General features: G+C 36.8%; 1 protein-coding gene across 6 annotated transcripts in view; it reads right to left on the bottom strand.

Annotated features, from left to right (window-relative positions):
* The window catches only part of NOL4 (nucleolar protein 4), a 188,655-nt gene that overhangs the window by 38,606 nt on the left and 123,696 nt on the right, over positions 1 to 26,353 (bottom strand). For 5 of the 6 annotated variants that reach the window (XM_027674443.1, XM_027674408.1, XM_027674416.1 and 2 more), the window contains 2 exons: positions 9,008 to 9,187; positions 8,065 to 8,256 (listed from right to left, as the gene is read on the bottom strand). In XM_027674443.1, coding sequence (XP_027530244.1) covers positions 8,065 to 8,256; positions 9,008 to 9,187 — 372 coding nt within the window. The remainder of the gene's footprint in view (positions 1 to 8,064; positions 8,257 to 9,007; positions 9,188 to 26,353) is intronic. The other variant, XM_027674424.1, reaches the window with a different exon arrangement.

The raw sequence follows: 26,353 nt of genomic DNA, 5'->3' as shown, positions 1-26,353 counted from the left end.
TTTTGGGGTGACTGACATTCAGAAACTATTGGAATTCCCTCAGTAGCCCATGGAATATGACCAGCTACCATCAGTCCTCTCATATTTGAAACTGTATTTCAAGGTAATTTAACACTGAAATTTGAGACCACCACAGAGCCTATAGATTATGATGATGACAAAAAAGCAACGTGCACACTTAATCACGCTATTGGACAGGCACTTTTGCATGGTTTTATGAAAAATAATTTTTTGTGCAAATTGATATGAAGACTTTATACACTCATCTCCTTTTCTATCTCTGAAGAGTTTACAAATCATTGACAGATATACTTTTGCAGGCTGCTTAATGAAAAACCAATTAGATGATACTTCCTTCTAGTCTAATAACTGTTGATTTGCATTAAAGTACGTTAAACCTAGTAAAGACCCTTCCATGGCTTTGATGGTCTTTAGATCTGGCTCTCAATAATCAAAGCATCTTACAACAAGACTTTCTGGAGTTATAAAGCAGTCCTGCAAGGTTGCTGATTTTTGGGGAGTTGAAATCAGAAATCCTAGGCCAAGATGCTCTAGAAATTAGCTCCATTAGTATAATCTCTGACTCCTTAACAAAGAAGAGCCTAGTGTGTTCAATCTGCTGTAAAACACCCATTTTCAGTACACCAACTGTATATTATGGTATCAGAAAGTCTTCTGTTTAAAGGGAGGTACGTTTGCTGTATCTTCATGGGAAATACAAAGTACTCGTTTTGGCATATTTACACAATTCTTGTATTTCTATATGGAATCTAAAAAAAAGCTACATTCTAATTTCATATATACCTTTTTGGTATAAATCTACCAATTAGTGATGTAATGGATGGATTATATTTCAGTGTAGACCACTAGGAGCAGGATATTCACCAGAAAGATTTTTGCAATTTACTGTGCATGCTGTTCCCCTCTGGTTAGAGATCTACTGTCTCTAAAGGTACTACCTTGACATTTTTGTGAAATCTAGTATAAATAAAAGCCAAAGTTGTTGCACAGAAGTTTGGCCTACATACTCTTACACATGTTGCACCAGACTGATTCAGTTCTGAAAAAATACAGCTATGTGTTAGGTCAGATAATGGGCACATATGTACACCTGCTAAAATGCCAATCGTTAAAAGCTGACATTCATAAATACTATCTTGTAGTTTAGGCCAATTAACACTGAAAATTATATCTTTCAGTATAACACAGTTGCAAGCACATAAACATACAAGTTACTTAATTTTTCTCACAGAGACCCTAATAGAAATCATAGAATCACAGAATCATTTAGGTTGGAAAAGCCCTGTAAGATCATGAAGTCCAACCGTTAACCCAGCACTGCCAAGTCCACCACTAAACCATGTCCCCAAGTGCCACATCCACACTTCTCTTAAATACCTTCAGGGATGGTGACTCCAACTCTTCCCTGGGGAGTCTGTCCCAATGCTTGACATTTTTGTGAAGAAATGTTTCCTAACAGCCAATCTAAACCTACCCTGGGAAAAGTTGAGGCCATTTCCTCTTCTCCTATGGCTTCCTACTTGGGAGAAGACGTACAAATTCTAATGTAAATGTGTGAATGACGAAGTATTTTAACTATTACTCAAACTTGAAAAAAATTAGTTTCAAATTTTCCAAAGTGATTTCGCATGCAAAAGTGAAGATCAATGCCTAAGACGCCTCACTGACAGTAACTGAGTTTTTCTGGAGGTACCACTACGTACTTTGCATGTTGGGCTCCCAACAACTAGATAGTCCTTAATGCTCTCCAGCATGTCAGCTTCTTCCTCAGTATTGCAAGACCAGTTCATGCCCAAAATAAAATATTGCATCTATGCCACAACTCTTTCACAATAAATTATTAAGATCTAACATAATGTGTTAAAATCCCCAACAAGTTTGTAACAGTATGCAATATCTAAATAGCTTTTTTCCATAGAAAATGTACAAAATACTTTACAAGACACAGAACACATTACCTGAGTTTTTACTCAGCACAATGCAGTGAAATGCATGACAGAACTGTCCTACACAGCACAGTTACAAAGGACTCAGAAATCTTTCTACAGAGTATTTTTTAATTTAAAGACTGAATGAAGTACAGTACTGCACTATACCGGATGTACTTTTATAATGGTTTCAAACTGGAAGAGGGTAGATTTAGATAGGTATTAGGAAGAAATTCTTTACTGTGAAGGTGGTGAGGCACTGGATGAGGCAGATGCCTCATCCCTAAAAGTGTTCAAGGCTGAGTTAGATGGGGTTTTGAGCAATCTGGTCTAGTGGAAGGTGTTCTTGGCCACAGCAGAGGGGTTGCAACTAGATGAACTTTAAGACCTTTTCCAACCCAAACCATTTTTTTATTCTATGATTCTATGAATTGTTAGTACAGAATAGTGACATATGAACAACTGGACTTGCATTTTAATACTTGTAGCACTGCATTTCAGTCTGGGTTTTGATATATTTTGCTCAGTCATGCAGTCTTCTGAAAAATACTCCATTGTAACACCTACTAAAGAATTCAATGAAGTAACTACGAAAATTCCCTTAAATGGCAGAAGAGGTTTTTTGAAACTTTCAGTGATGTTCGCATCACTTTTTTAAGTTTTCAGTTTTGATATACATTTAATTGAAACATTGTATGCTGCACCTTGATTATAACAGCACCTTAATATATCCATATATATCTTAACATATCCATATTCCTGTCTAAATGTTAAGCAAATGACACTTTCTAATCAACTTCCACGCTTCTGCTGCTGCTGTTATGTCTACATATGGGACGACTGATTTTGATTTAACAGTATTTCCTGTTTCCCCTAAACTAATACACTGAACTGTCTCCCTATCCTTAAACTATTGGCACAAACCAATTAATTAAGTAGCATTGCAGCAGAGGTATCAAACTAGGTTAGAATCAGAGCATAAGAAAACCTGAAATATTTACTAGCTTTTTTCTTCTGATTTCAAAGAAAGAATTTTGTTTTTTTTTTCTTTATCAGAACTTACTGTCATTTTGGAGGGGACTATTTTTCTTTTAAATCAGTAAAAAATTGAAACACACATCAAAATCACATTCCTATCTTTACCTCTTTCACAGAATGTAGAAGATTAAGTGCTATCAGGTTATTAGGTACTTATAATCTTTTTAGTTTTAATTCTTTTTACAAATATCATGACTTTTTTAAAGCGGACTTCCTCACATTTTCCAAAGTTAATTGAAAAAGTGTAATTTCTTCTGCTGCACACTTTTCCAAAATTGAAAGCAAAAGGTATCTGAGACAGATTTAACAGACAGTTCTTAAAAGTCACATTACTATTCACCTAACTGTGCGGTTGTGAAAAAAAATATGTAAGAGCCTTAGGGAAACTGTTTCTAGCATATTTTTTAAAGAATACATGAGATCTAATGGTAAAAGTCAACATTTGTCTAAGAAGAGATTGTTTGCCCTTTTCAGCCAGACTTACATAAGCTAACCACTGTCAAACTAGGGTGAGATGCTTATAAAGGAAAGCAACCAATTGACAGAGCTTGGGGTGTAGTACAGAGCAATAACTCTATTATTATTTGTAGATCTTCATGTAACTGTTCTTGTGATAATTTTCTTAATGCTTCCTAGCTTGTTAATCAATTAGATATGCATCCCTGGATCCACAGACCCTCATCTTCCTGAAAACGCTTATAATCTTTCCAGACATAAAATGCCTGGAGGACTGAAAACCCATGTGACTGCATGGGCAGCTGGACTTTTCAGCACTAAATTAAGTAAATAACAAAAGCTTCTGATGTCTAAACCTAAAACTTAAAACCAGAACCTAGATACCTATCCTGAGTAATCTTAATGAGGCAGATTTCAGAAAACATACCCCCTTCTGGAAACCAGTCCCCTCCGAAGTCGCTCAATCACAATATAGAAGCATGACAAGAACTAGACATTCAGAACACCTTGATAAATATAAGCACAGTTGCAAACATCTTGTTAAAACACCTCTTACAGCCAACTGGCACAACCAAATGACAGTAGCCATGAAAGATACAGAGCTTAGTTATTTATTATTGAGGCTGGCGATAGGACAGAAGGAGCTGGGATGAACAATACTGGGATCTAAATGAGGAACTGTCTTCAGGCATAGTGTGACTCTTCTCTGACACATCCAAACTTGCCTTTGGACAAGGAAAAGCATTTATGACTAGCCTTTTCTCTCCAATACAGAAGAATGCTTTGCTCTTTGATACTATTGCTTTGTATTACTGTAGTATCTAGGAAGGAGGGTCTCCTTTGATTAAGCAAAACAAAGAATCTCTTCATGGATGAGAGTTTAAAATCTTGCTCTTGCATTGGGATGCTCACAGAAAAAAAATGGCATAAGTGTGGAAAAAGATACTGTAAGATGCAGTTTCAAACAGAATGAAGGGAGACTGCAGGATATCCTGAAGATGAGAGGAAGCAGATGTAAAAAAATGTAACTATTAAGTCAATCCAACCTCATTTGATTATTTCTAGCATCTAAAATTTTTCTGGACTATCATTAAATAAACACATAACACATATCCTCAGCAGCTGTCTACTATCTTTTCTAATTGGCAGTTTTCTATAGATACAGAAGCTGGGACAAGTTTAAACAAAGGATTTAAAAAACATTAGTGAAACAGGTCAACTGACCATTTCAGGGAGAAAATTCCTATTCCTCTTGCATAGGTCATAAAATATCTAATTATATATAGGAATTCTCACTGATATCACTCCTTTAAAAAGAGGCATTATTTTTTTGCTTTTGTTTATGGGCTAATGAAATGAAAAAGAAATAATTTCTTTAAGAACTTTAAGATGTTCACAAAGCCCTATAGCACAGTGCACAACCTAGAAATCTCACCCAAAAGCCAGTGATATCAGCACTTGACAAACTTCCCTTCCAATGAAGGATTCTGAGGAAGATCATAGAATTTAATAAGAGAACATTCTCAACAGTCCATTAGCAAGAGACAATGGGAGGAGAAAAACAATCTTACAATTCATGAGAAAAATTGGGGATTTACTTATGAGGGATATACTTGTGTAAGAATGAAAATGGCACAATTACAAGCTGAACAGTCAAATGGACAAAACATTTCCGATACTGAAAGGGAACTTCTCAAAGGTATATTTGTAACAAGAAGCTATGCCAGCTGCCTCGGAGTCCACAGAAAACTATCTGTCATAAGTAGAAGTAGATAACTACAAGCAATCTCTCAAAAATATTAACAGTAAGAATCCCATTCATTAACGATATGAACACATGAGACTGGGCCTTTTCCATTGCCTCAAAGCTAGAACTGGCCTGTTACACAGCAGAAACTGTCATATGGATTACAGATGGCAAATAATTGACAGAAGCAGGCTTCAGGCATGCTTTTTCATCTTTACCATGCAGTTTTATACTAATTTAACTTAGTGTTTACATTTTCACTTTGCTTTGCAGTACAACGCTGTAGGTAGCTGCACTGTTCCACACACAGTCTGAACTCTCATATGCCATAAAAGAGAATATTATCTTTTTCTTGTGCAACTAGATGCTCAAAATGAAGCATTTTGAATCTGAACAAAATTAAAAACTTATATTTAACATGTCTATAGCAAAAGACCTCTCCTGTGGAGATTATCTGACATCATATTTAATACAACAATGGTATTGCTGCTGAGCAGAACATTATCCTGGTTTGCTGTATTTGAGGGTAGCCCCTTATTCAAATCAACGCCATTGTTGCCCTTCATGATTGTTTTGAAGAAATGTTATTATCCAGACAAAGTGATTCTTCTCCATTGTCAAAATGGTAAGTACATTAAAACAATCATGCAATCAAATGTCTCTGTCCATGGTAGTATTTTTAAAAACTGCTTATAATGAAGAGATTATGATACACTAATTTAGAAATCAGAAAATAATTTAAAAAAAACAAAGGAATACATATTAAATTTCAGAATTATTCAAGAAATAAACATAAAATGTTGCTTTTTCTCTTAGAAAGTTACGAGGAGCTCCTACAGAAACTTTGGATAATCTTTGGCTTGTGTTCCTACCTGCAAACAGGGACACAGGACTGTTATCCCTGCAGGCCCAAGAGGGTTTAAGTCTTTGGCATGAGCTTCAGTGCCTTGTCACTTCCATTCATGGGTGAAAAAGTCAATGTTTTAGAGGGTAATTTTTTTTTAAAAAGAAATAAATCCCATTAAAAATTGTCATGAAATATTATAAAACCAGGAAATATTTCTGAACTATAAAGATTGCCTATTTGGATCATATTCCTGGTAATCTCTGCTCCTTTTCCCCTCCCAGGATTAAATTTGATCCTTCAACATTTATTCATATGAAAGTAACATTTGCAAACGTGCACTGAAATCAAGCCAATCCAACTCTTATGGGTCAGACTGTAGCCCCTTGTTCATATTGCAAAACAGTTGCACAAGTCTTTCAGATGACAAAAAACGAGCCAGTTTACATAACAGCTCATCAGCGTGAATAATGAGTAATAAGGCCATAAATTGGAACCGCAAAGAGACTTGCTAGCATTGGCTGATTTTGTAAGTATTTTTAACTGAAAGTGCAGTAAAATAAAAATATCTGGCATTGTGAAAGCTGAACTTGATGTTGCTGAATTATTGTCAGCCAGAGTGACTAGATGCAATTTGATAATATTTAGAGAATTGTAGAAAATATTTACTTCCTATTTTTCTTTCTTTTATTTTGGAAGGATAAATAATCTGACATGTACACCACCAGTCAATCTTTGGCACTTTTATCTGTACAGATGTCCTTTATTCTACCTGTTTTTCCTCATATGAGATTCCATTGTTCAGAAACTGTGTTAACCCAATGTTTCAAAAAATAAAATCATGCAGTTGATTAGAATCACAAACACATACAAAAATTTAGTTTCTGTCTTTGCTTTTTGTGTTATTAAATAGTAGTCTTACCCTACAAATAAGCCTGTTCTTAAAACTGTCAGCTAACATCTTAAACAATATGTAGTACTCATAAGTATTCTGCAAAAACTGCAGGAAAGAGAAAGACAGAGGAAAAGAGAGAAACAGTAAAATTCAGTCATCTCCAGTAATTTTTTAATGGGTTTGCTGATGATTCATTTAAAAAAATGATATGTTTAATCACTAAATGATATCTATTTGTAATGATGAGGTGATTTTGTTGTCATCTAAAGGCCAAAGAGATAGGTAAGACACATTAAACACAAGGTGTGTAGCTACCTAGTTTCTTCTGACTTTTCTCCATTTTGGAAATACAAAAATTTTTTAGAGATAAGGAAGCTGCTGATTGGTGAGAAGACATTGTATACCCATTTTTGTGCTACTGAGTAATATTAACATAGTTAATATCAACTGAAATACAGTTGTATATCAACATAATTTTCATGAGATTTGGTTCATTTATAATTAATAAATCACTAGGATACTCAAATTTTAAGTTTGATGTCTCTGTTTTACAACCATTAAATATGTTATTCATATCCATATATCAACTGAAAGATTTCAAAGGAGTAACTTTTCCTGGTAAGTAATAGGCTAAGGTGTACAAGAAAAACCCAAAGCCATACCAATTGCCACGATGATGTTACTACACTGGGCATTTTCTTGTGTATAGCTTTTCCCTAGCAGGATCAATTTTTACAAAGCTCACTGAAATCCAGTTAGCAGAGGCATTTTAAAGAAAAATCCATCTTACTGCAAGACCTTTCCAGGCAAAAATTTATAACTATAACTTAAAGTAGGAAATAAGTCACTGTGTAGTCCATCATTCAGTTTCCCTCCTTATGGCTTGCTTTGTTCATTTTTTCCTATAGATCCATACTAGTTCATTTTGTGAACACTAGTGTCTTAAAGCACTTTTAAACCAAAGGGAATAAATTCAGGAAGAATGAAGGATAGAAAAAGAAACCTCTGACCTGGTATTTAAAAAAAAAATAAACAAACAAAAAAAAAAGACGCTAAGATGAAAACAAAATAGTGCCATGGATTCACATATGGGGTTTTGATGGAAACTAGGGCTGGGTTTTAAGTCAAAACTCACCATCTCAAAACCACTTCTTTTCATCCGCCTGCAGGACTTGAGGTAAGTACGTATGCGTTTTCTGGCACGCTCTTGATACTCAGGGAATTGTCGCCTGCATGAGTCAATGATAGCCTGGATCTTTTCTTTGGGCTGCTTAGAGATTGGGACCATTCGGTCCAAGTTTTCATCTACAAACAGCCTGACAAACATCTGTTGGCAAGAGGGAGACAGAGGAGATGGGTTTGGAGGGTGGCTCTCTTCTCTTCCTAGCTTCCTGGCTTGATTACTGATAGGAAGACATTTTTTTTTCTATCCACTGAAGAGCTTTGTAATGGGAAGCCAGAAATATTAAGCAAACAGTTCTTTAAAGGGTTATTTGGGGTGGGAGGGGAGGGGCTGATTAAAAGGAAAAAAAGACAAGAAAAGAATAGTCTATAGGACACAGAACTTGTGAGATAAACCAGAACAGATTGTGAAAATAGGCACTACTTAAGTTTCATTATTAACAATAAGCTGTGATTGCTAATCATTTTATTGAACTGACACACATTTTTTCTTTGTTTGAACAATTGCTTGTGTTTTCATGCATAATTATAGACATCGGAAAAGCAATAGAGAACATCTGACCACCGGAATGGTCTTCTGATAAACTAGCTACAGTCTCTTTCCATTCAATGGGTGAACATGCACACACACACATCCACACACATGGTCGCACATGCACAGATACAGAAAAAAAGATTTGTTTTCCTCACTGGTAAAGATGGCACTCTGCCTTAAATTCTAAATCAAAAACAATAAATCTGTCCTCTGTCAGTAAGAGTTTAATGTGCATTAAAATAATAATTGAAATAAATCCTGCAAATTAAATTAATTTGCCTTTAATACTGGCAAACTTACCCATAAACAACAATGTAAAAGGAATGGAAGAAGTAAACAAGATGAGTGCAAGAGGGCTTACATTAAAAGCTTTCAGTCGTTCAGCTTCTACCCCATCTGATTCATTGACCTTCTCGGGATCTTCTTGCTCATCATGGTCATCCTCATCCTCATCTCCTCGATTTAGAGACAGATCTTCAGCACCTCTGCCTACACTCTCATTCTTGCCAGAGTCATAGCTTGAATAGCTATGTGCAGGGGACTGAAAACAGAGAAAAAGAATATGCTTGTAAAAATTCACTACAAAAATAAAGTCTATTTTTCAAAAATGCTTCATAAATATTTAAAGATTCCATGAATTCTTTTTATTATTTGTTCAACATAAAGTGCTCCTAGTCCTTCTAAGAGCAAACAATTTAAATTATATTAATTTCAGTGCTTTAAAAATGTGACCTATTGCAAATTCAGTAAATCTATTAAATTAATTACCTACGATAATTACAGTTAACATGAAATCTTTGTCATACAGCCTTGTTTAAGTACCATCTGTAGAAGTTTCTTACAAATACTAATTTCTTTGTATTAGTCAAGATCAACTACCCAATTGAGGGGTAGTTGATTTGAACAAAACTGCAAAGAATTAAAAATTACACATTTTAAGGCAAAGGAGATTCAAGTTGGAAATACTGATATTTATCTGATGAACATTAAATATTACCAAGAGCTGCAAGAAGTTATTCAAAACATGGAGATGATTACGTTTTAGTTTCACTTGCACAACCCCAGAATGAATTAGAGAAGTATAGCTTTGTTAACATTTTGAATGCTCCTCTGAGAATCATGTAGTAAACCCACTTTTGTTTCGAAATCAGCATTCAGGACTTTCCCCCAAGCAGAAGTTCAATTTGTTAGATAAAACAGATGACCATCTCATTAAAGTGTATCAAATGGTAGGACCAAAAAGTTTCCAATTACCAAAAGTCAATACAGTGCATTTTCCCTTGCAATATCAAGTCCTCAGTTACCTGTTTCCACTGCAGACCATAAAAACGCATCAGTAATAAAAAGCCTTCTACAACTTAAAATTCTACAGCTTAACACTTCAAGATCAAAGCTGTCCCCCAGCTACACAAAAATATCAGAGACTGTCTTCACCAAAGCTATCAGATTCACACTTAGGTAATTCAGAGCACAACTTTACTTCTATATTTTAATATTTTTTTGTAATATTTTGATCTTTTTCTCTCTTGCTTCAAAGAATACTGTAGTCTGAATCAGGTGCTACAATATGAACTTCATACACACATTTAAGGGTTCCTCCTCCCTTAGTGTCACCAAAAGTCAAGAGCTTAATGCCTCAATCAAAAATACACTTCAAATAATTAAAATTGCGTGCCTGCCCTGAGCTACATTCTCAGCTTCCTAAAATTGTCTTTATTTCGGGGTATTTTTGCCAACCACAGAACTTATGGGCAGTGGGGTAGAAGGGAAAGACCAACAAACGCATTCATCTTTAAGGTGTATTTCTTGCTTTATATTCTTACTTCAACTTCTTTTTTTTCCCTTACCCTATTTTCATTTCCATCTTACATTGGTCCTCTGTACACCACCACTTTTGGAGTCCCTTGCCTTGCCTTAACAGCACTCTTACCCCAAGCCTTCCTTTTTTATCTATCCTACCCAGACTATATTCTCACAGTACAAATCCTCTGGAGTGCCACTTTTTAATCCCTAATGCTCCTAATATCAGATCTTACAGCCTCTCTCATCCTCTTCCTTGAGTCTCTTCATTAAACCCCTCTCCATTCCCTAGACTGTTATAGTAGAGGTAGGAAAAATGAGAAAACATCAAAAGAATACAGAAGACCCAGACCCTGGATAAAAAATCTTCGACAAGTAGCAAGCTCAGCATTATCTCTTACGGGGCAAAAAATTAGCCAGGGTTGAGGATGGCATATTTGAGATGTCATGGAAGGATAAGACTTGGGAGAGCAGCAAAAAAAAATGTTCTTGATACGCTGATATTTTGTCCTGTGAAGATGATGAGTATTTAAATTCCTGCCCATTCAGGTAACTATTCTTTGAAGGAGGTATTGATTCCTTTGAATTATCAGGCTTGAGAAGAATATTAGTTCCATCCTGAAAGGACAAGATGGCTTTACCTTATCAGAGTGTCCAGCATATATAGGCAACAGTGCTTAACCTGCCCAATGTTGGCTACCACAAGGCCAACAGCTGCAGCCTGGTACCCTGTTACAAAGCAGTAAGAGTGATTTCCCTTAATCCTGAAGAGATTCTCAAAAGATGTTTTCTAAAAAGTTACAATTAATTAATTGCTACAATTATTTTTATAATTGTAATTGTAATTGTGCTATGCAGTAGAAGATCTGACCTACCCTGCAACACTTGTTCTCTTGTACTTCTTCGTTTCAGCTGTCACTACAGTTATACAGAACACAGAAGGCTTTGAGATAATCAAAAAGCCATTTCATATGCGAGGTATTGCATAAAGCATAGAAGCTACTGCCCTGAAGAACCCTACCAACTGAAACCCTTGTTGTGCAGACACTTGATTTCACATGAGTCATTTCATCAGACTAAATCCAATTACACTACTCATGTGCATATAGTTAAACAGATGCAAAACTGATTTCAGTGTGTACATATGTTTCGGCTGGATGCCAAGATCATAAATTATGCACCAGGACTGAGATTTGCTTTTGTGAAGGAAACAAATTCAGGTCAAACTGGTTTAAGTATGTCTCTCAAAAATGCAACAGTCAGGGTTTTGTTCTGCTGGTTTTCTTAAAGAAAGAATTGCATAGAGAGCCTTGACCAATATCTTCTCAGTTTTTATTTCAACAACAACAACAGCATCTTAAATGAACTGTGGGGAATAACATACTATGAGAAAGTTGCATGGCAGGAATCCATATCTATTCATTATGGATTTGAAGACTGTGTACAGTACCAGGAAAAAAGTGGGGTTTTTTTCCTAGGTATTGCATTGGCAAACTGAGGGAAGAATTTGTGAAAACTCATTTAAGAACAAAATTTCTACCTTTCTATATTTCTACACAGATGACTATTGAGTCAAAGAAGGAAGAGACATTTCTCTCACTTGCGTTGACTCTGCAGTTGTGGAAAAGCTGATAAGCATTTTCTTTTTGTACTCTATCAAGAGCTGCAGTGTCAAAGAAACATGGAGTAGGACACAGAGGATAACTTTTTCTCAGTACACATTTCCTAGTTTTAAGTCTTGCGCTATCCTTTCAAAAGACTGCTCCCACCTTTGACAGATGGGAACTTGCTCGTTCAGATTCCTGAACACCCCTTGACATATACATTTTACGGTCCTGCAGTGATCTAGAATAAAGAAGCGATCCCGTTAAAATATTTGGGATTGTTTGCTTGTTTGTGTTTCTTTTTTCTTTTTGCCAGTCAGTTTAAGACCAGAATCAGTTCTTGTCTCCAGTTCACCACCTGAAAGTATAAACCTTTGTGCTGACAGGAAAGAGTAAGCATGGAAGAGAGGGAGCATACACGGCTCTGCTGGCAGCAATGCAAGATTAAAGCAACTGTGGAGTGTAAGCGTTAGTAGACATAAGATATTTCACTTGTGCTTAACAAATCTGGGTTGGCAAAGAAAGTGACAACAATTTTAAATGAGAAATTATTCAAGGAGAGCAAATGAGGCCAAGGCTAAGGCCAAGGGTTTTGTCTTCCCCAAACATTTACATTGATGATTATAATGTTGTATTAAAAATACTGGGATGTTGATAGATATATTCTGACCACTTTGTCCTTAACCTTTTCTGAAGGTTCTGTGTTCATTATTTTAATCTCTTCCTCGTAATAATAAGTATTATGCACTTCTACTTTATAAAAATGAAAGTAAATGTTCATCCCTAACAACATACTTTTAGGAGTTTGTGACATGAAATATCAGCCTCTTCCTAGAACATTACCGGTCAGCAACAACAATCACCTGAAGTAAGGTGTCAAATCACACAATAAAAGATCTGGGAGGACATCACAGTCCCATCTTGTTTATCTTGCTTCCACAGAACAAGGTCAGAAGGTCAATCCTGACCACTCTTCATCTGGTTGTTATCTAAAGACTTCCAGTGATAGGGCTGCCATGCATCCCACAGACAACCTGAGTGTTTCATTGTCTTTAGAATTATTAGAACATCCTTGACACCCACCTCTGACTTTCATAAGAGTACTAAGCCTATTTCTTCTTCATGTATCTACCACATATTGCAACGGAGGAAAGGTGCGGCACCTGGAGAAGAGAGTATTCTCTTTTGTTTTTACAGGAATCTTTCCAACAATTGAGGACTGTTAGTCATGTCCCCTCCCCTCAACCTTCTCTTCCCTAATAAATTTGTTCATGCTATGAAACTCGTGTTTTCCTCATTCTTAATCATTCTCACTGATCCGCTCTGTATGTTTTTCATTTGGTTTGAAACTGTCTCAAAGAGCAACTTCCAAAACTCCAAAGTGTATTCCATTTGTGGCCTTTCTATGAAAAATATATTTCTTTATTGCTTGATTAATTTCTAATATGCTTACAGCAGAAAAAGTTTATCACCTTATTTGCAAGACAAAAGAATACCCCATACATGCAAAAGACAGCATTGCAGAAACTCCATAGTTGCCAACAGAAGTCACGCTGTTATTTTATGAGAACTCAAGCAGAAGTAATCCATAACATTTATAAATATAAAGCCTACTGTAGTGCTCAGTGCCTGGTAGGCTTCGACACTGGTGTATGGCCATCAGACATGGTTTGGAGGATGATGACACATGAACTCACTGCAGGACGCTTCTCCCAGCAGCTGACACCAAGAGACTCTTGGCTGTCTTGGTGAGTGTACAAAAACAGCTCTTAATTACTCAACCAAAAGTGACAGAAAGCTAATTATTGAGGATAGTTATTTGTAATGACCAACAGTTGGAAAAAACATGTCTTTGTGACGTTTAAAAAACGCCAACAGGGAGCAAAAGACCCCACCTTTACAGGGAAAGAAACCCCTGCTGGAAGTGTAGCAATTTTTTTTTTAATAAAGCTTCATTTTTCACATTTACATTACATTTTACATTTACATTTAATTAGAGAGTTTTACATATAGTTGAATAGTATGTGATTCTTTCAGTTGTTATGTTAGATGGTCATAAATCACAGCACTTCTGCAAGCAAAAGAGATTTGGACATTTGAAGAATCGTCCTAACAGTAGCACAAGTTTCCATACCGCATGGAAAGGAAAGGAGTTAGGAGGTAGGCAGAGATGAAAACACTCTACTGGGTATACTCTATTCTCTTCTAGAAATCTGCCTCCACATCTGTAAAAGTTTCCGGACTTTTTAATAAGTAAATAAAACAATAATCTAAAGCTGACAGAATTCTGTTCAGGCCCTCAGTTGTACCTCCAGCCCTTTCTTCTTTTTCTTACATCTCAGTATTTCTCCCTCTATCACTGAATACACAAAGTCTGCAATTTCAGCAAGTACTCTTGCAATTATGTGCACTTTTCTGCATATTTTCCCATGTGCTATTGTGAATACATATTTTTATAGCAACTATTCCTATGATCTAGAAAGGGATGATGATATTCTGATGACACTAGGTTTGAATGCTTTGAAGACTGTTTTTTTCCAGAATTTTTAATTAAATTAGAACTTGATTTTAATTTTTTGTTTCACATTTACATTTTTAACTGACTTTATATATGACAAAGTGTGCGACACTAGTTTTTGGTGAACTGACTATGAGTAAGAAGCATGCCTTTTATTTGACATATAATCAAAATGAAAAGGTTAAGCCTGTAAGTTTAAGGGAAAAGTCATGTCCTATATCTTCCCCTTAAAAAGACATTTGAAATTTATATTGCACTGTTAGAGTTCCACTTCTTCCCTGTGCAAACTGTGAGTTCTCCGTATAGCAGGGAACTTGCCTACAGGAGGTGGGGGGGGCGTTTTTCATTAAATCTATAAAATATATAATTTAAATTGCACATTAGAAAACATAAAATACATTTGGCACATACAGGCACTTTTGGTATTAAAAGAGATGGAATCATTAATTCAAACATTCCCATCTTTTTCTCCTCAGTTTAAACAGGAAAGCAGGAGGCATAACTGGAACGCTTAGATTCAGCTGAATCTAATTCATGTGAATTCCAGCATCTGACCATTTATTTCAAGATTCAATTAACCTCATTTTTATAAACTCATCACATATTTCCTCATCTTACCCATATCTTTGCATCTGACTATGATCAGTTTGCTCCCCTTGTTATATCATAATTGGCCTTTCCAACTCCTTCATAAAATTTTATCCTTGATAATGGGAAGGCATCATTGTGTGTAATTCTGCTATTTGGAGCATGAGGACAATAGCACTTTTACTGAAAAAACGGAGAGCTAAAATCTAGAGTCTCATAGGTTTGACTCTATAAGTGTTATCTAACACATTAAGTGCTGTAGAGTAGATTTTATAAGACTTTTTTACACAAAACTTGTATTACACTGAAATATTAAAATCTGTTTTCTGATTACTCTGTGTTAACAATGTGAGCTCCAGAAAGAAACTGTTCATTTATTAACAATAGGAACTAAGAAGTAGAAAAGATTTTTCTCCTGAATTATCTTTGACATGGTCTTTTCTCCAGAATCATTGTTTTTACAGTAGTCCCTGAGAGAACAATGACTGTTCCTAAGACTATCTGTTTGTCCTTTCTCAGTAATTTGCCAGTCTATATCATATTAGGTTTGCTTATAATATGCCTTTCAACAGAAACACAGTTATTAGAACTTACGAAGCTGTAAATAACCCAGACACTTTCATTCCAGTGGGTTTTATCTGGATAAGTAGAAGTTTGGATAACTGAAAAATAAGAAATAATTGAAACACCCCCTGAAACACATATCTCCCTTGCTATATTTTCTTGTTTTACCTAAAATACAGTCTACCCTAGCTTTATCCCCACTGGTATTGACCGACAATAAAATACATCACTTTGCCCTACTAGAAATAACCTCAGAAATTAAGTAGAGAGTAAAAACAGAGAGGTAACTGAGAATTCTCAGTCAAGTAGAAGAATAAAGTATATTTATAGCCAATAGTTTAATGAGCTTCTTTCTAATTTGTCCACAACCAATCTTTATTACCTGATTCAGTACCTTCAGGAAAGCTCCTGCTCCTTCCCCAGCCATTCCAGAGGAGAAGAATTCTTGGGGGAATCAGAATAAGTGTGTCCAAACCACCCTAGTCTACCAGTGCTGAAAGTACCAGGGCAGAACTGATTTAACAGAGCAGGAGACTTGCCTACTTCTCACAGCTTTCATTTTACAAAGTTGTTTTATTAATGAACTTCTAGAATTCCTACCACTGATGTAGGAAGACAGATTTTTTCAACCAAATACTAAAAGAATGTAGTTACATAACCACTAGTCATATTGCAAAATGTGGCTGCTGTGTCTCTGGCAAAAATACAATGCCCTTTGTGGGAGTTGAAAAGTCAAAACTAAATGGGGACAGACTCAAATAAAAGCTTACATTATTTTTGGCATTGTACACTACTATTTTGATGCTTTAAAAGATCTGACAGAGTTTCTGTGAATTTGAGAAACAAAGGTTCCACAAAGGAAAACTTCATCACAAATATCTGGATTTCTGCAAACCATGAGCCAATAGAGTATTTAGACACTTCCTGTAGTACACCCAAAATCAAACCAGAAGATTTGAATTAATTTATATTCTTCTCAGATCTTATACTACAAACCAAAAAAAAAAAAAACCCAAAACAAATCCCCCTTCCTTCCCCCCCCCCCAAAAAAAAAAAGAAAGCCTACTTTATTATCAAAGTTAAGAAATCTTCATGAGTGGTATTCTAAGGACAATAACAGCATACTTTGCAGGTTCTTAACATAGCTCTGTGAAACCAAGAGACTGGAGGAGCCCCACTTAGTTTTTGTGCTTTTTTCAAAATGCATCAATCAAAAACTTCTATTGGAAAACTACCATTTTCAATTTGTAGTGAAATTTTGAACTTCTGCCGAGACTCTTTACAGTTTCCATCCAGATTTCACAGCTTTCCATTTGTCAGGGTTTTTTCTCTTTTGTTTGTTTTTTTTTTGTTTGTTTTTTGTGTTTCTTTTTTTAACTGAAATAGCAACAGTTTATATGGGGATTAGGAAACATTTTTCCTACGGAAAATACCACAGTGACTACTGAGCTTCACATTACAGGCAAATAGTGAGCATTTTTGACCAGCAATTCTTTGGTCAATTATTAGACAACTGGCTGGTACGAGTTACAAACAATTTTGCAAAAAACATTGGGTTATTAATTTCTTCTTGTTCTGTTTAAATTGAGAATAAAATCTCTAATGTAGGCAACTCATTTAGGAAATAACTAAGATGGAGAACATCTGTAACACCTGAATATTACAATGACAATTTCAATGTAAGTCTCAAGATTCTCACTCCTCTCTTTGCAGCCTGTCCTCATCTAACTAACAGAAGTGTAAGATATAATTAAGCATTATATGTCAACAGGAATACAACAGTCAAGTTTCATAGGAACTCTCAGACAAGGAAACAGCAGAATCCCTGACAAAATCCAATCTATCCATTAAAGATCCCACTTATTGGCCAACGGTGCTACCCCTTTTGTTTGAAAATATCCCAAACTGCTCCTAGGTTCCAAAACAGAAGTAGTTGCTAAATACTGCAGCTGCAGTCATGGCCTCTGAAGTCTGACTTGGGTAAGAAGGCATCTGCAAAAGCAGAAATTTAGATACAGGAGCGATATAATTTCTTGAGTAGTAGTTTAAATGTGCTAAGCTTACTGTTTTATTTCTAAGATTTTATTTTCTTATGGGTATCTGTATGCAGGGAACTAACATTATCATAAATACAGGAGGGCAGGATTTTTCATCAAAACAGCATCATTGGATGCTCTATTTTAATCTTGAGTGTATCGCTGCTGGAAAACCTAAAAATCCCCTTCCTTGCCATAGCAGTGAGGAATACAAAGCACGTGCCATTCACTGCCCCTTGTAAAACATCTACAAGTCATGGGCCCCTTGTAAAACATCTACAACTAACTAAAAACTGCCACAATCTTTTTTTTTCCTCCTTTTCTATTCCTTCTGTTCATGCATCTTGGCTAAGTTTAAGCCATTTTTTTCCAAGCTGCTCTCTCCTAAAATCTTTCATTTTTGTATCTTTGAACTCATTATGCCTTTAGTTCCTTTTGCTTCATTTTCTTTTTGATTTGTTCTCTTGTCTCTCATACTATTTCATTCATTTCTTCCTCCCTAAATTTCTCCCTGCTTCTTCTTGGCATAAATTTAAGCTGGGACACTAAAAGGGTTTGATAACCTATTTTCTTCTTCAGTCTCAAAAGGGCATAGACCTCTTGGAGCAAGTCCAGAAGAGGGCCACCAAGTTGATAAGAGGGATGGAGCACATTTCCTATGAGGAAAGGCTAAGAAAATTGACTTTATTTAGCCTGGAAAAGAGGAGGTTTCAGGGCGACCGAATTATGGCCTTCCAGTACCTGAAGGGAGCCTACAGCAAAGATGGAGAGAGACTATTTACAAAAGCATGTGGTGACAGGACAAGGGGGAACAGTTTCAAACTGAAAGATTAGATATTAGGAAGAAATTCTCTACTGTGAAGGTGTCAAGGCACTGGAACAGGTTGCCCAGAGAAGTTGCAGACCCCTGTGCTTCAAGGCCAGGCTGGATGGAGCTCTGAGCAACTTGGTCTAGTGAAAGGTGTCCAGGTTCATGGCAGGGTAGTTGAAACTAGATGATCTTTAAGGTCCCTTCCAACCCAAATCATTTTATGATTCTATGAATGTAGACTTTGTACCTGCCTCTTAAATTCACTGCCTTTTTATTCCTCTCTCTCTTTACCATGACAGTTTTCTACTTCTCAATAGCAGAGAAAATGTTCCCCAGGAGCACACACATTCTCAGACGAAAGAGTTTGAGTTATATGAGGAAACCAGGAGAAAAGAATGATTTTTTTTTTTTGGACACTCACCTTTTCCCCCCCTCTCTGTGTATCACAGAAAAGCTAGAGATGGGAGGTACACAAGAGGCTTCCAGGTTGTACAAAGTTTCAAAAGAAATCTTCACAGACCAACAGCAGAGGCAGATGTAGAAATAATAACAAATCATCCCTGCGGGGTTTGTGTGCTGCAAGAGCAGCAGCAAAGGAGAGGAGCATTTGTTTTCCCTAGATAAATGGAAAGAAAGCAATGAAGACTGCGGATGCCTCTGTCCCATCCTTGCCAAGACTTTGGAAAAAGAGTACTATTTGACATCCAGGAATTCAGCAACTCCCTATAGCATCTGCCTAAAGCCACGCAGCACTGGACTTATTAAACACATAGTTATATGCAGAACTGTGGACCTGTATTAGGCAAGGAGAAGCAGCACTTTTTATCTTAACTCATATGAGTATGAAGAACACAGCACACACAAGAGAAGTGTCAAATAATGAGGAACTAAAAATGATGATTGGTATGAGAGAGGAAAATGGTTTAACAGTAGACCTTTCTTGGTATGATCTTTCTGAATTCATCATAACTGATCCTGTTAATAAAATGACATATAAGAGATTGATTTCTCCAGGGGAAAGCTAGGAATACAACAGGGCCATAACACTAATTTGTTGCATATGCAATAGAAGAGCGTATTGCTTACAGAGAAATATAGGGTTCAACTTGAGAATGAAGGACTAGCTTGTTCTTGCTTTTCCTTTCTGCCTTTTGCCTCTATCTGCTTATAGCAGCAACCTTTTTTTTTTTTCTTTGCTGACCTTTAAAAAACTCTCTGGAGGTAAATCAGCTGGATTGTGTTAGTAACTAGCCCTGGGAGGCAGAGGCTAATGGCCTTAATTATTGCTTAAGGGCCAGGTGGGGAGATTTAGAACTTGAAACTAATCGAGAGGGGTCAGATGAAGACAGGGCTCCTGAACCAGGGTGGAGATGCTGTTTGCAATAGTCTGAGTAACAGAGGAGCAGATGAGACGTCTGTAGCTGAAGCTGATGGAACAGATTACTGATTAGTTCCCTACTCATCTACCACAAATAAATCTTTAGACTGACTTGTAAGAAATGCACCCAGTTTGACCCTCCTTGTTTAGGGAAAGATAAATAAAACATTTATCATAAGAGTAAGCCAGAAGCATTGCTTGAGGTTAAGTGCAATCACAAGAATATTACAGGAAAGTTCCTCATAAAGAGCTTTCTACCAATTAGTTCTACAGACCACTGTATCCTTAGGATTGATACAAAAAGAGCACCAAGAAATAGAAACAACAAAAGAATCTTTCAGTTCTAAAGCTACTCAGGCTGTGCTTCTGTTAAAAGCACGGTCTGACATTTTGGGGTGGGGGATGGAGGACAATATGAAAATCACTAAACACGATTCTCAAAAGAAAAGGCAATTCCTGCTCAAACTACTCAGGCAGCCAAGTCAAGCAAACAACACAACTGTGTTGAAGAGCAAATGCTCTTCCCTAGAGGAATCAGACAGATCACAGTAGCCTTCTAAATCCCTGCCTGTATCATTAAGTATCTCTATTGGGCAATAGCTTTCATGGTTCTATCCTGAAGAAAACAGAAACTCTCATTGTAATCCATAACTTTACCTGCTTGAGATGGTACAGCACTTTCCAACTTGTACAATTGTTTGCATATATTTGATACAAAAGTGAACTAGAACTTTTGCTTGACCCGGTTATAAATGAGCCCTGAGATTTTATATGCTGCCTGTTAAACTCTCAGGCTTGTGAGAATTGTCCTGTTTCCTCCAGGATAGCATGGCATACTGTAAGCTCCCAGAACAGCTGCTGTTTAGAAAGGAAATTTCACTTCCCAACTTGATTCCATGCTCTGGAACTCTGTGATTTCTTGTAGTTGCATAATCTTTGTTTACTGCAAAATGCTTCTGTCACTCGGTACTTAGAGCTCAGTTAGAGGGAACCAAGCAGTACAGAGGTTTCCAAGATTATCTAATAGACCTGATCTGTAAAAGTTCAAACTCATTTACAACAAATAATATTTACTTTCTATTAGGAGAGATATTTTGAGTTGTAAATTCTAGGGACCACTTAGTTACATGCATTTCACTTTAGCTAACTAAATCACTGCACAAGGCTCACCTCTTATCACTATCCAGCAATGGATAGTGATACACTAGCAGAGTATACAGCAGAGTATAAAATCCTATTTGGCAGAACTCCACATCCTCCAAAAACCACATTAAATCCACCTTATTGCAGATGAAGAGTTCTATGAGCAAAACCAGCTAGAAGTATACCAGGAAAATGGAATACATCAGAGCAGACAGTGCATTTTCTCATATTAATATCAGAACTCAACTGAATACCTGACTGTGGAGCACTGAATAGGTATCAAAACTGCTTTGTATCATGCTCCAAATCAAATGATTTAATCTTCTACATCCTGCCACTAAATCTGGAGAAAAGGGATTTGATCTTATGGTAAGTCAGCTTATCACATGAAGAGAATTAGCTGAAAACTTCAGATCCAGATTTGAACTGGACCAAAGTTTTAGAACTTTGTGTCCCTTTTATTGACTTTCTTATGTGACTACTACCTTATCCTTAGCTTCCATAGATGAAATTGAAAGAACAAAGAGGAAAATAAATTAGAACACAGTTTTTAAAATAAAATTATCTATATGTCTATTTTGAGAAAGTGCCCCCCTCTCGTGGTTCAGCTGCCTACATTTTGTGCTCACCCATTCTCATCTTTCACAGAGCCCTACCTGAGTTTAAGGCATGCAGTGCTGTGATCTACAGGCTGAGATCCTTCTGGAGCATGAATACAGAACTCTCATCTGTTTCATTCTACTAAACCCAGGTACAAGAGGTACAGAATTTGAGGGACAGAAAAGGTTTCTGTGAACATCTCCCACCACTGTCACTGGAATTGGCATTGGTTCGGCTCTGTTGTGTGGCCAGGCCACAGACCAGAAAACCTGTGAGCAGGAATTAATTTTAAAAACTGAAAAGCAGGATAACTTTAGTAAAGTTCCCCTTCCCTAGTGAGTAACCAGATTTGACAAATCTAAGTAGAATGGCTCTTCTGCATATTCACTATCTGTTCAAGTCTTTCCCTTAGTGTGCCAGACCAGCTGTGTGCATCCAGCATGATCAACTGGCATTGGTATCCTTGCAGCTCTCTGAACTTCCTTGCATGAAATTTGCTTTCTGCCTAGTGAGCTGCATCAGAGACACCTCAGAGCTGATTAGACAGAGCAGAAGGCCATGTGGGGTCAAAAAACCACTCATACACCTGAGTTTGGTTTAGCTGCCAGGATTTGCACTGTGAGCCACGCACCAAGAAAACATCAAAAGCTTTTATCCCAAGATCCTTACTGGTTCCTTAGGATCGACTAAGTCAACAATGCATGTTATGGTACAGTCTAAATTCCATGGATTTAAGACAGCTGCACAAAACAAAACAAACTCATCTACTCTTTTTGTCCTACTGATTTTTGCACAAAAGTTTCTGAGATCCCCTGACATGCATCTAAAAAGCATCTCAGCTGGTTATCTAGATAGGTGCTTGTACTGGACATTAGGAGCCACGAGTCTCCAAATGTAAGATTTTTCACTGAAACTGTGACTCAGCTCACCAGAAGGATTTTGTGGGGGGTCTGAAAAGGCTACAGTGTGTTTATTTTGTAGCTAAAGGATTACAGGCAGATATTCTAAAATCCAAAAGACAATATTATGACTCAGAAAATGGTCCCCAGATGGAAGGTTTCCAGAAACCAGCACAATTTTTAAAGGTATACACACAATCAAGATTTGCAATACCAGAATTTATAAACCAACAACATTTATTTGTCTGACAACATCTGTAATATTACTGTGTATAATTTTCTTTCCACTACAACTGGCTAAACTACCTGTCAATCTTCTAATCAACAAAGTAAATAAAACAGGATTTCCTTTTGTAGACCCTGGGCATACAACACCTATTGTATGGCTCTATTTGAACACAATGATATGTTCACATGTGGCATAGGATGCTAGTAGCTTGATTTTCCACTATTAAAAAGTAACAGCACACAAGCAATGCAAGAAATTGGTTTCCTCTGGCAATTCTCTTTCTCTTCAGTTTTGTCAAGAAATTTTGCAACTCCAGTATTACTGTTTTTAAATGAATGCAATGATATGGGTTCAAGTTATTGAATTTTTCTATGCAGCAAATGTTTTCAACAATGCCACATGCAACAAACAAAATACAGAGACATGATTCATGCTGGCAATCACAGCTCACCTCTACGAGTCCTGTAAAGGAGTAGCTTTAATATCTGCTCAGTGATTACTACACAGAGATATCCAGTATATTGTATTTAAACCAGTTTATATTCAAAAAGTAGAACTGAAAAAACTTGACATCCTAATGACATATGTCCTAGATCCCCAAGTTCTCACCAGCATGCCTTCTCCATTTCACTCCACATCTCTCTCACTTCTTACAGGACTAGAGTTTATAGCTTGTTGAAGGCTGGGAGAGCACTCATTTCCCAAAGAGTTTCTGCCCCTCAAAAATCCAAGTCCCTCATGAAGGCAGTAACCTGAATTTTTCTACTTGAGTCAAATACAGATTTTCACAGCTCAGAGCAAATCAACATTGTCAAGATTCCTACCCTATAGAATTATATTGAAATTGATCAATAGTTTCAAAGCTTATGCAGGGACAGAAAAACTGACAGAGCATAAAACACCTCCTTGGGAAACAAAATCAAGACAAAAAAAGACAACACCTTTTCACATTTATAGAATAAACCATATGGATAGTGAAACAGTACTTTTTCTGTATAAAACTTTCCTTGTAACCAAGATTTTTAAAAAGATTTCTTACCTTGGACATAAGTAAAACAGAAACAGTCTGGCATAAAATCTCTAAATAACACTTTGTAGCTAAATGTAGTTTTATGGAAAGTCGTATTTTGAAAAGATCTAACAAATATCTTACAAATTACTGCTCTAGGTAGAACGAATTTCAAAGTGGTGTGTGGGACGTATCCATACAGAGAAGAATCCCATATTTATTAGCAACTTCCATGGCACTATATACTATAATATACTATTATTTTTCTGGATATATGTACAAGTGGCATTATTAAGTAGTTCACAATACTGGATAAGTCTGAGAGATCATATTTTTTAGTTTATTTAATATAATTTAACCTCACAGATTGACTGAAGGCAAGAATATAAAGTGATAATTATACAAAATCTCTTAAAGGCATGAAATAACTTTCATGAAAATGTTTTGATAAGGTGATGTTCTGTAAAAGATTCAACTTTCCAAGTAGCTGCTTTTATTTAATAAACCTCTGAGAGGCTATCTAATGTAAGAGGTATGTCTGTGCACAGCCATATTTCTTTTAATGTACTGCCTTCCAAGGCCCTGTTCTAAGACATCACAGGTGATAAATGGACTATCCAGTAGTTTTTAATTGCTAATAAATTATGCATCATGTGCCTAATCAAAGCTCTACATGCATATTGGGATATTCCCAGCTTTTTTTAAAACTGTAAAACCCACATTCATAAGCTGAAAGCAAACATTTTTACTATTTGCCATTCAGCCTTCCAAAAGTAAGGGAAACAACCTATCATGGGACAAAACTTAAAGCTTTCTGTGCCTTTTGTTTTGCAGAGGTCATGTTTCACAGGCTTCAAATAACTGGAGCTATGGAAACACTCTTTATATGCGTCAACTTTGTGCACCAAAAATGCTTGGTCCTTCATTTGATCTGAGCACTGAAAACCGTATTGCCCTAATTAACTAATTCAAGGTAAGATGTTGTTTGGTTTTTTCCTCTTAAAGGCTGAAAGGCTTAGGGTAGGATTAGTGAGGCCTATTAGTTTTTGAAATTAAATGCTGTTCTTTTGCTTTCCCATATCTTGGATTCTGCATTTCCACCAAAGTCAGAAGAAAACAGCTCTACTGTGTCAGATAGCTGGCTGTAGCCTGAGCACAGCCCATGGAAATTTGCCCTTGCAGAGTTAATACAAGTCCTCTCATGTGAGATAGGAAGCTAACATTTCATTTCGTACCAGGGCCACTTAAAACACTCTCACAATTTCTCTCATTAATCCATACCCTCATCAGGCCCTTGAGTGCGCTATCAGGCCTTATTTTTTCTGGCCACCTTTCCTGGGACCTCTACCTTCAGGCCCCTTCCCAGGAGCCCCACAGAAGCTGAACTATGCTGTGGGCAAGTGGGGGCCAGTGGCATCCCAGGTTGCTCCTGGCTTACTGCCTGCCTCTCCTGCACTGAGGTGGGACCTGCATACCCATCCTGCTTGTCTGCTGGTCACTAGGCTGGCAGTGGGACCAGCTACTGCCAGCAGCCCTGCCCTGCCATTTGCTACATCAAGTCTCCATAACCTTATACAGTTTCTTATCCACTGTTTCAGAATTTTTACTCCCTTTGATACTTTATCAGAGTTAAAGCAATGACCTCTAATGCATGTTTCAAAGACCAAATAGGAAATGTCTTCTATTCTTGCCAATGACACCACTTGTTCTAGGCAATACATTGTCTTTCCGAGTCTTTTTTTTTTCTGAAATAAACAATGACAAGAAAAGGTCACTGAACTAAGGCAGTGTTAAGGTAAAACTCAGATCATGAACTGGATTTAACAGGCAGATTTTCTGACTCTTCTATTGGCTTTTGCTTTCATAAATTTTAGCAGAGGCGACATGGGAAACTTCTGCTCCTGGCAGAGGTGTAAGAAGAGATACTGAAAGTCATCTGTTGGGACAATCCTGTATAAAGAGAAGATCACTACACAGAGTGGATCCACTTTTTGAGCATCACTATCTCAATAAGTAATTACATAACAGATCACAACACAGTTGACTTGGATTAACTTGTAAGGCTAATTGAGGAATAGTTCACAACAGCACAGGAGACGGAAGGTAATAATAAAATGTCATTCATGCTAATTAGGAGTAACAGGCAGATGAAATGAGGGCCTAAAATGGCTGCATGGCAGTGGAAATGTCATGCCCTGGTGACAATGCCATTTCAAAGAAGAAGGAAAGAAGAGGGAGACTGTTGCAAAGCCAGTCTCTGACCTGCAGCTGCAGGACTTTGCAGAGCACTGAAAGAGGTAGCGCACTAGCAGATGTTCATTTTGGCCCTCAGCTCTGTATATTCCTTACTATTTAAAGTAAGAAAGCTCTTAATTTTTAACCCTTCTTATGTTTTCGGTTACATGTTTCAGTTACCACTCGCCCAAAAACCAGTGAATTGCAAACATTATGCCCAGCTGCTATAACATCAGTAAGTAGGATGTGTAAGTTACTGGGGGATCTGTTGGTGTCCACGTTAGTTATATGGC

This window comes from Neopelma chrysocephalum, unplaced genomic scaffold (genome assembly GCF_003984885.1).
Source record: "Neopelma chrysocephalum unplaced genomic scaffold, ASM398488v2 Primary Assembly neopelma1_22, whole genome shotgun sequence".
NCBI classification, from domain to species: Eukaryota; Metazoa; Chordata; class Aves; order Passeriformes; family Pipridae; genus Neopelma; species Neopelma chrysocephalum.
This window is presented reverse-complemented; position numbering and strand designations above follow the sequence as displayed.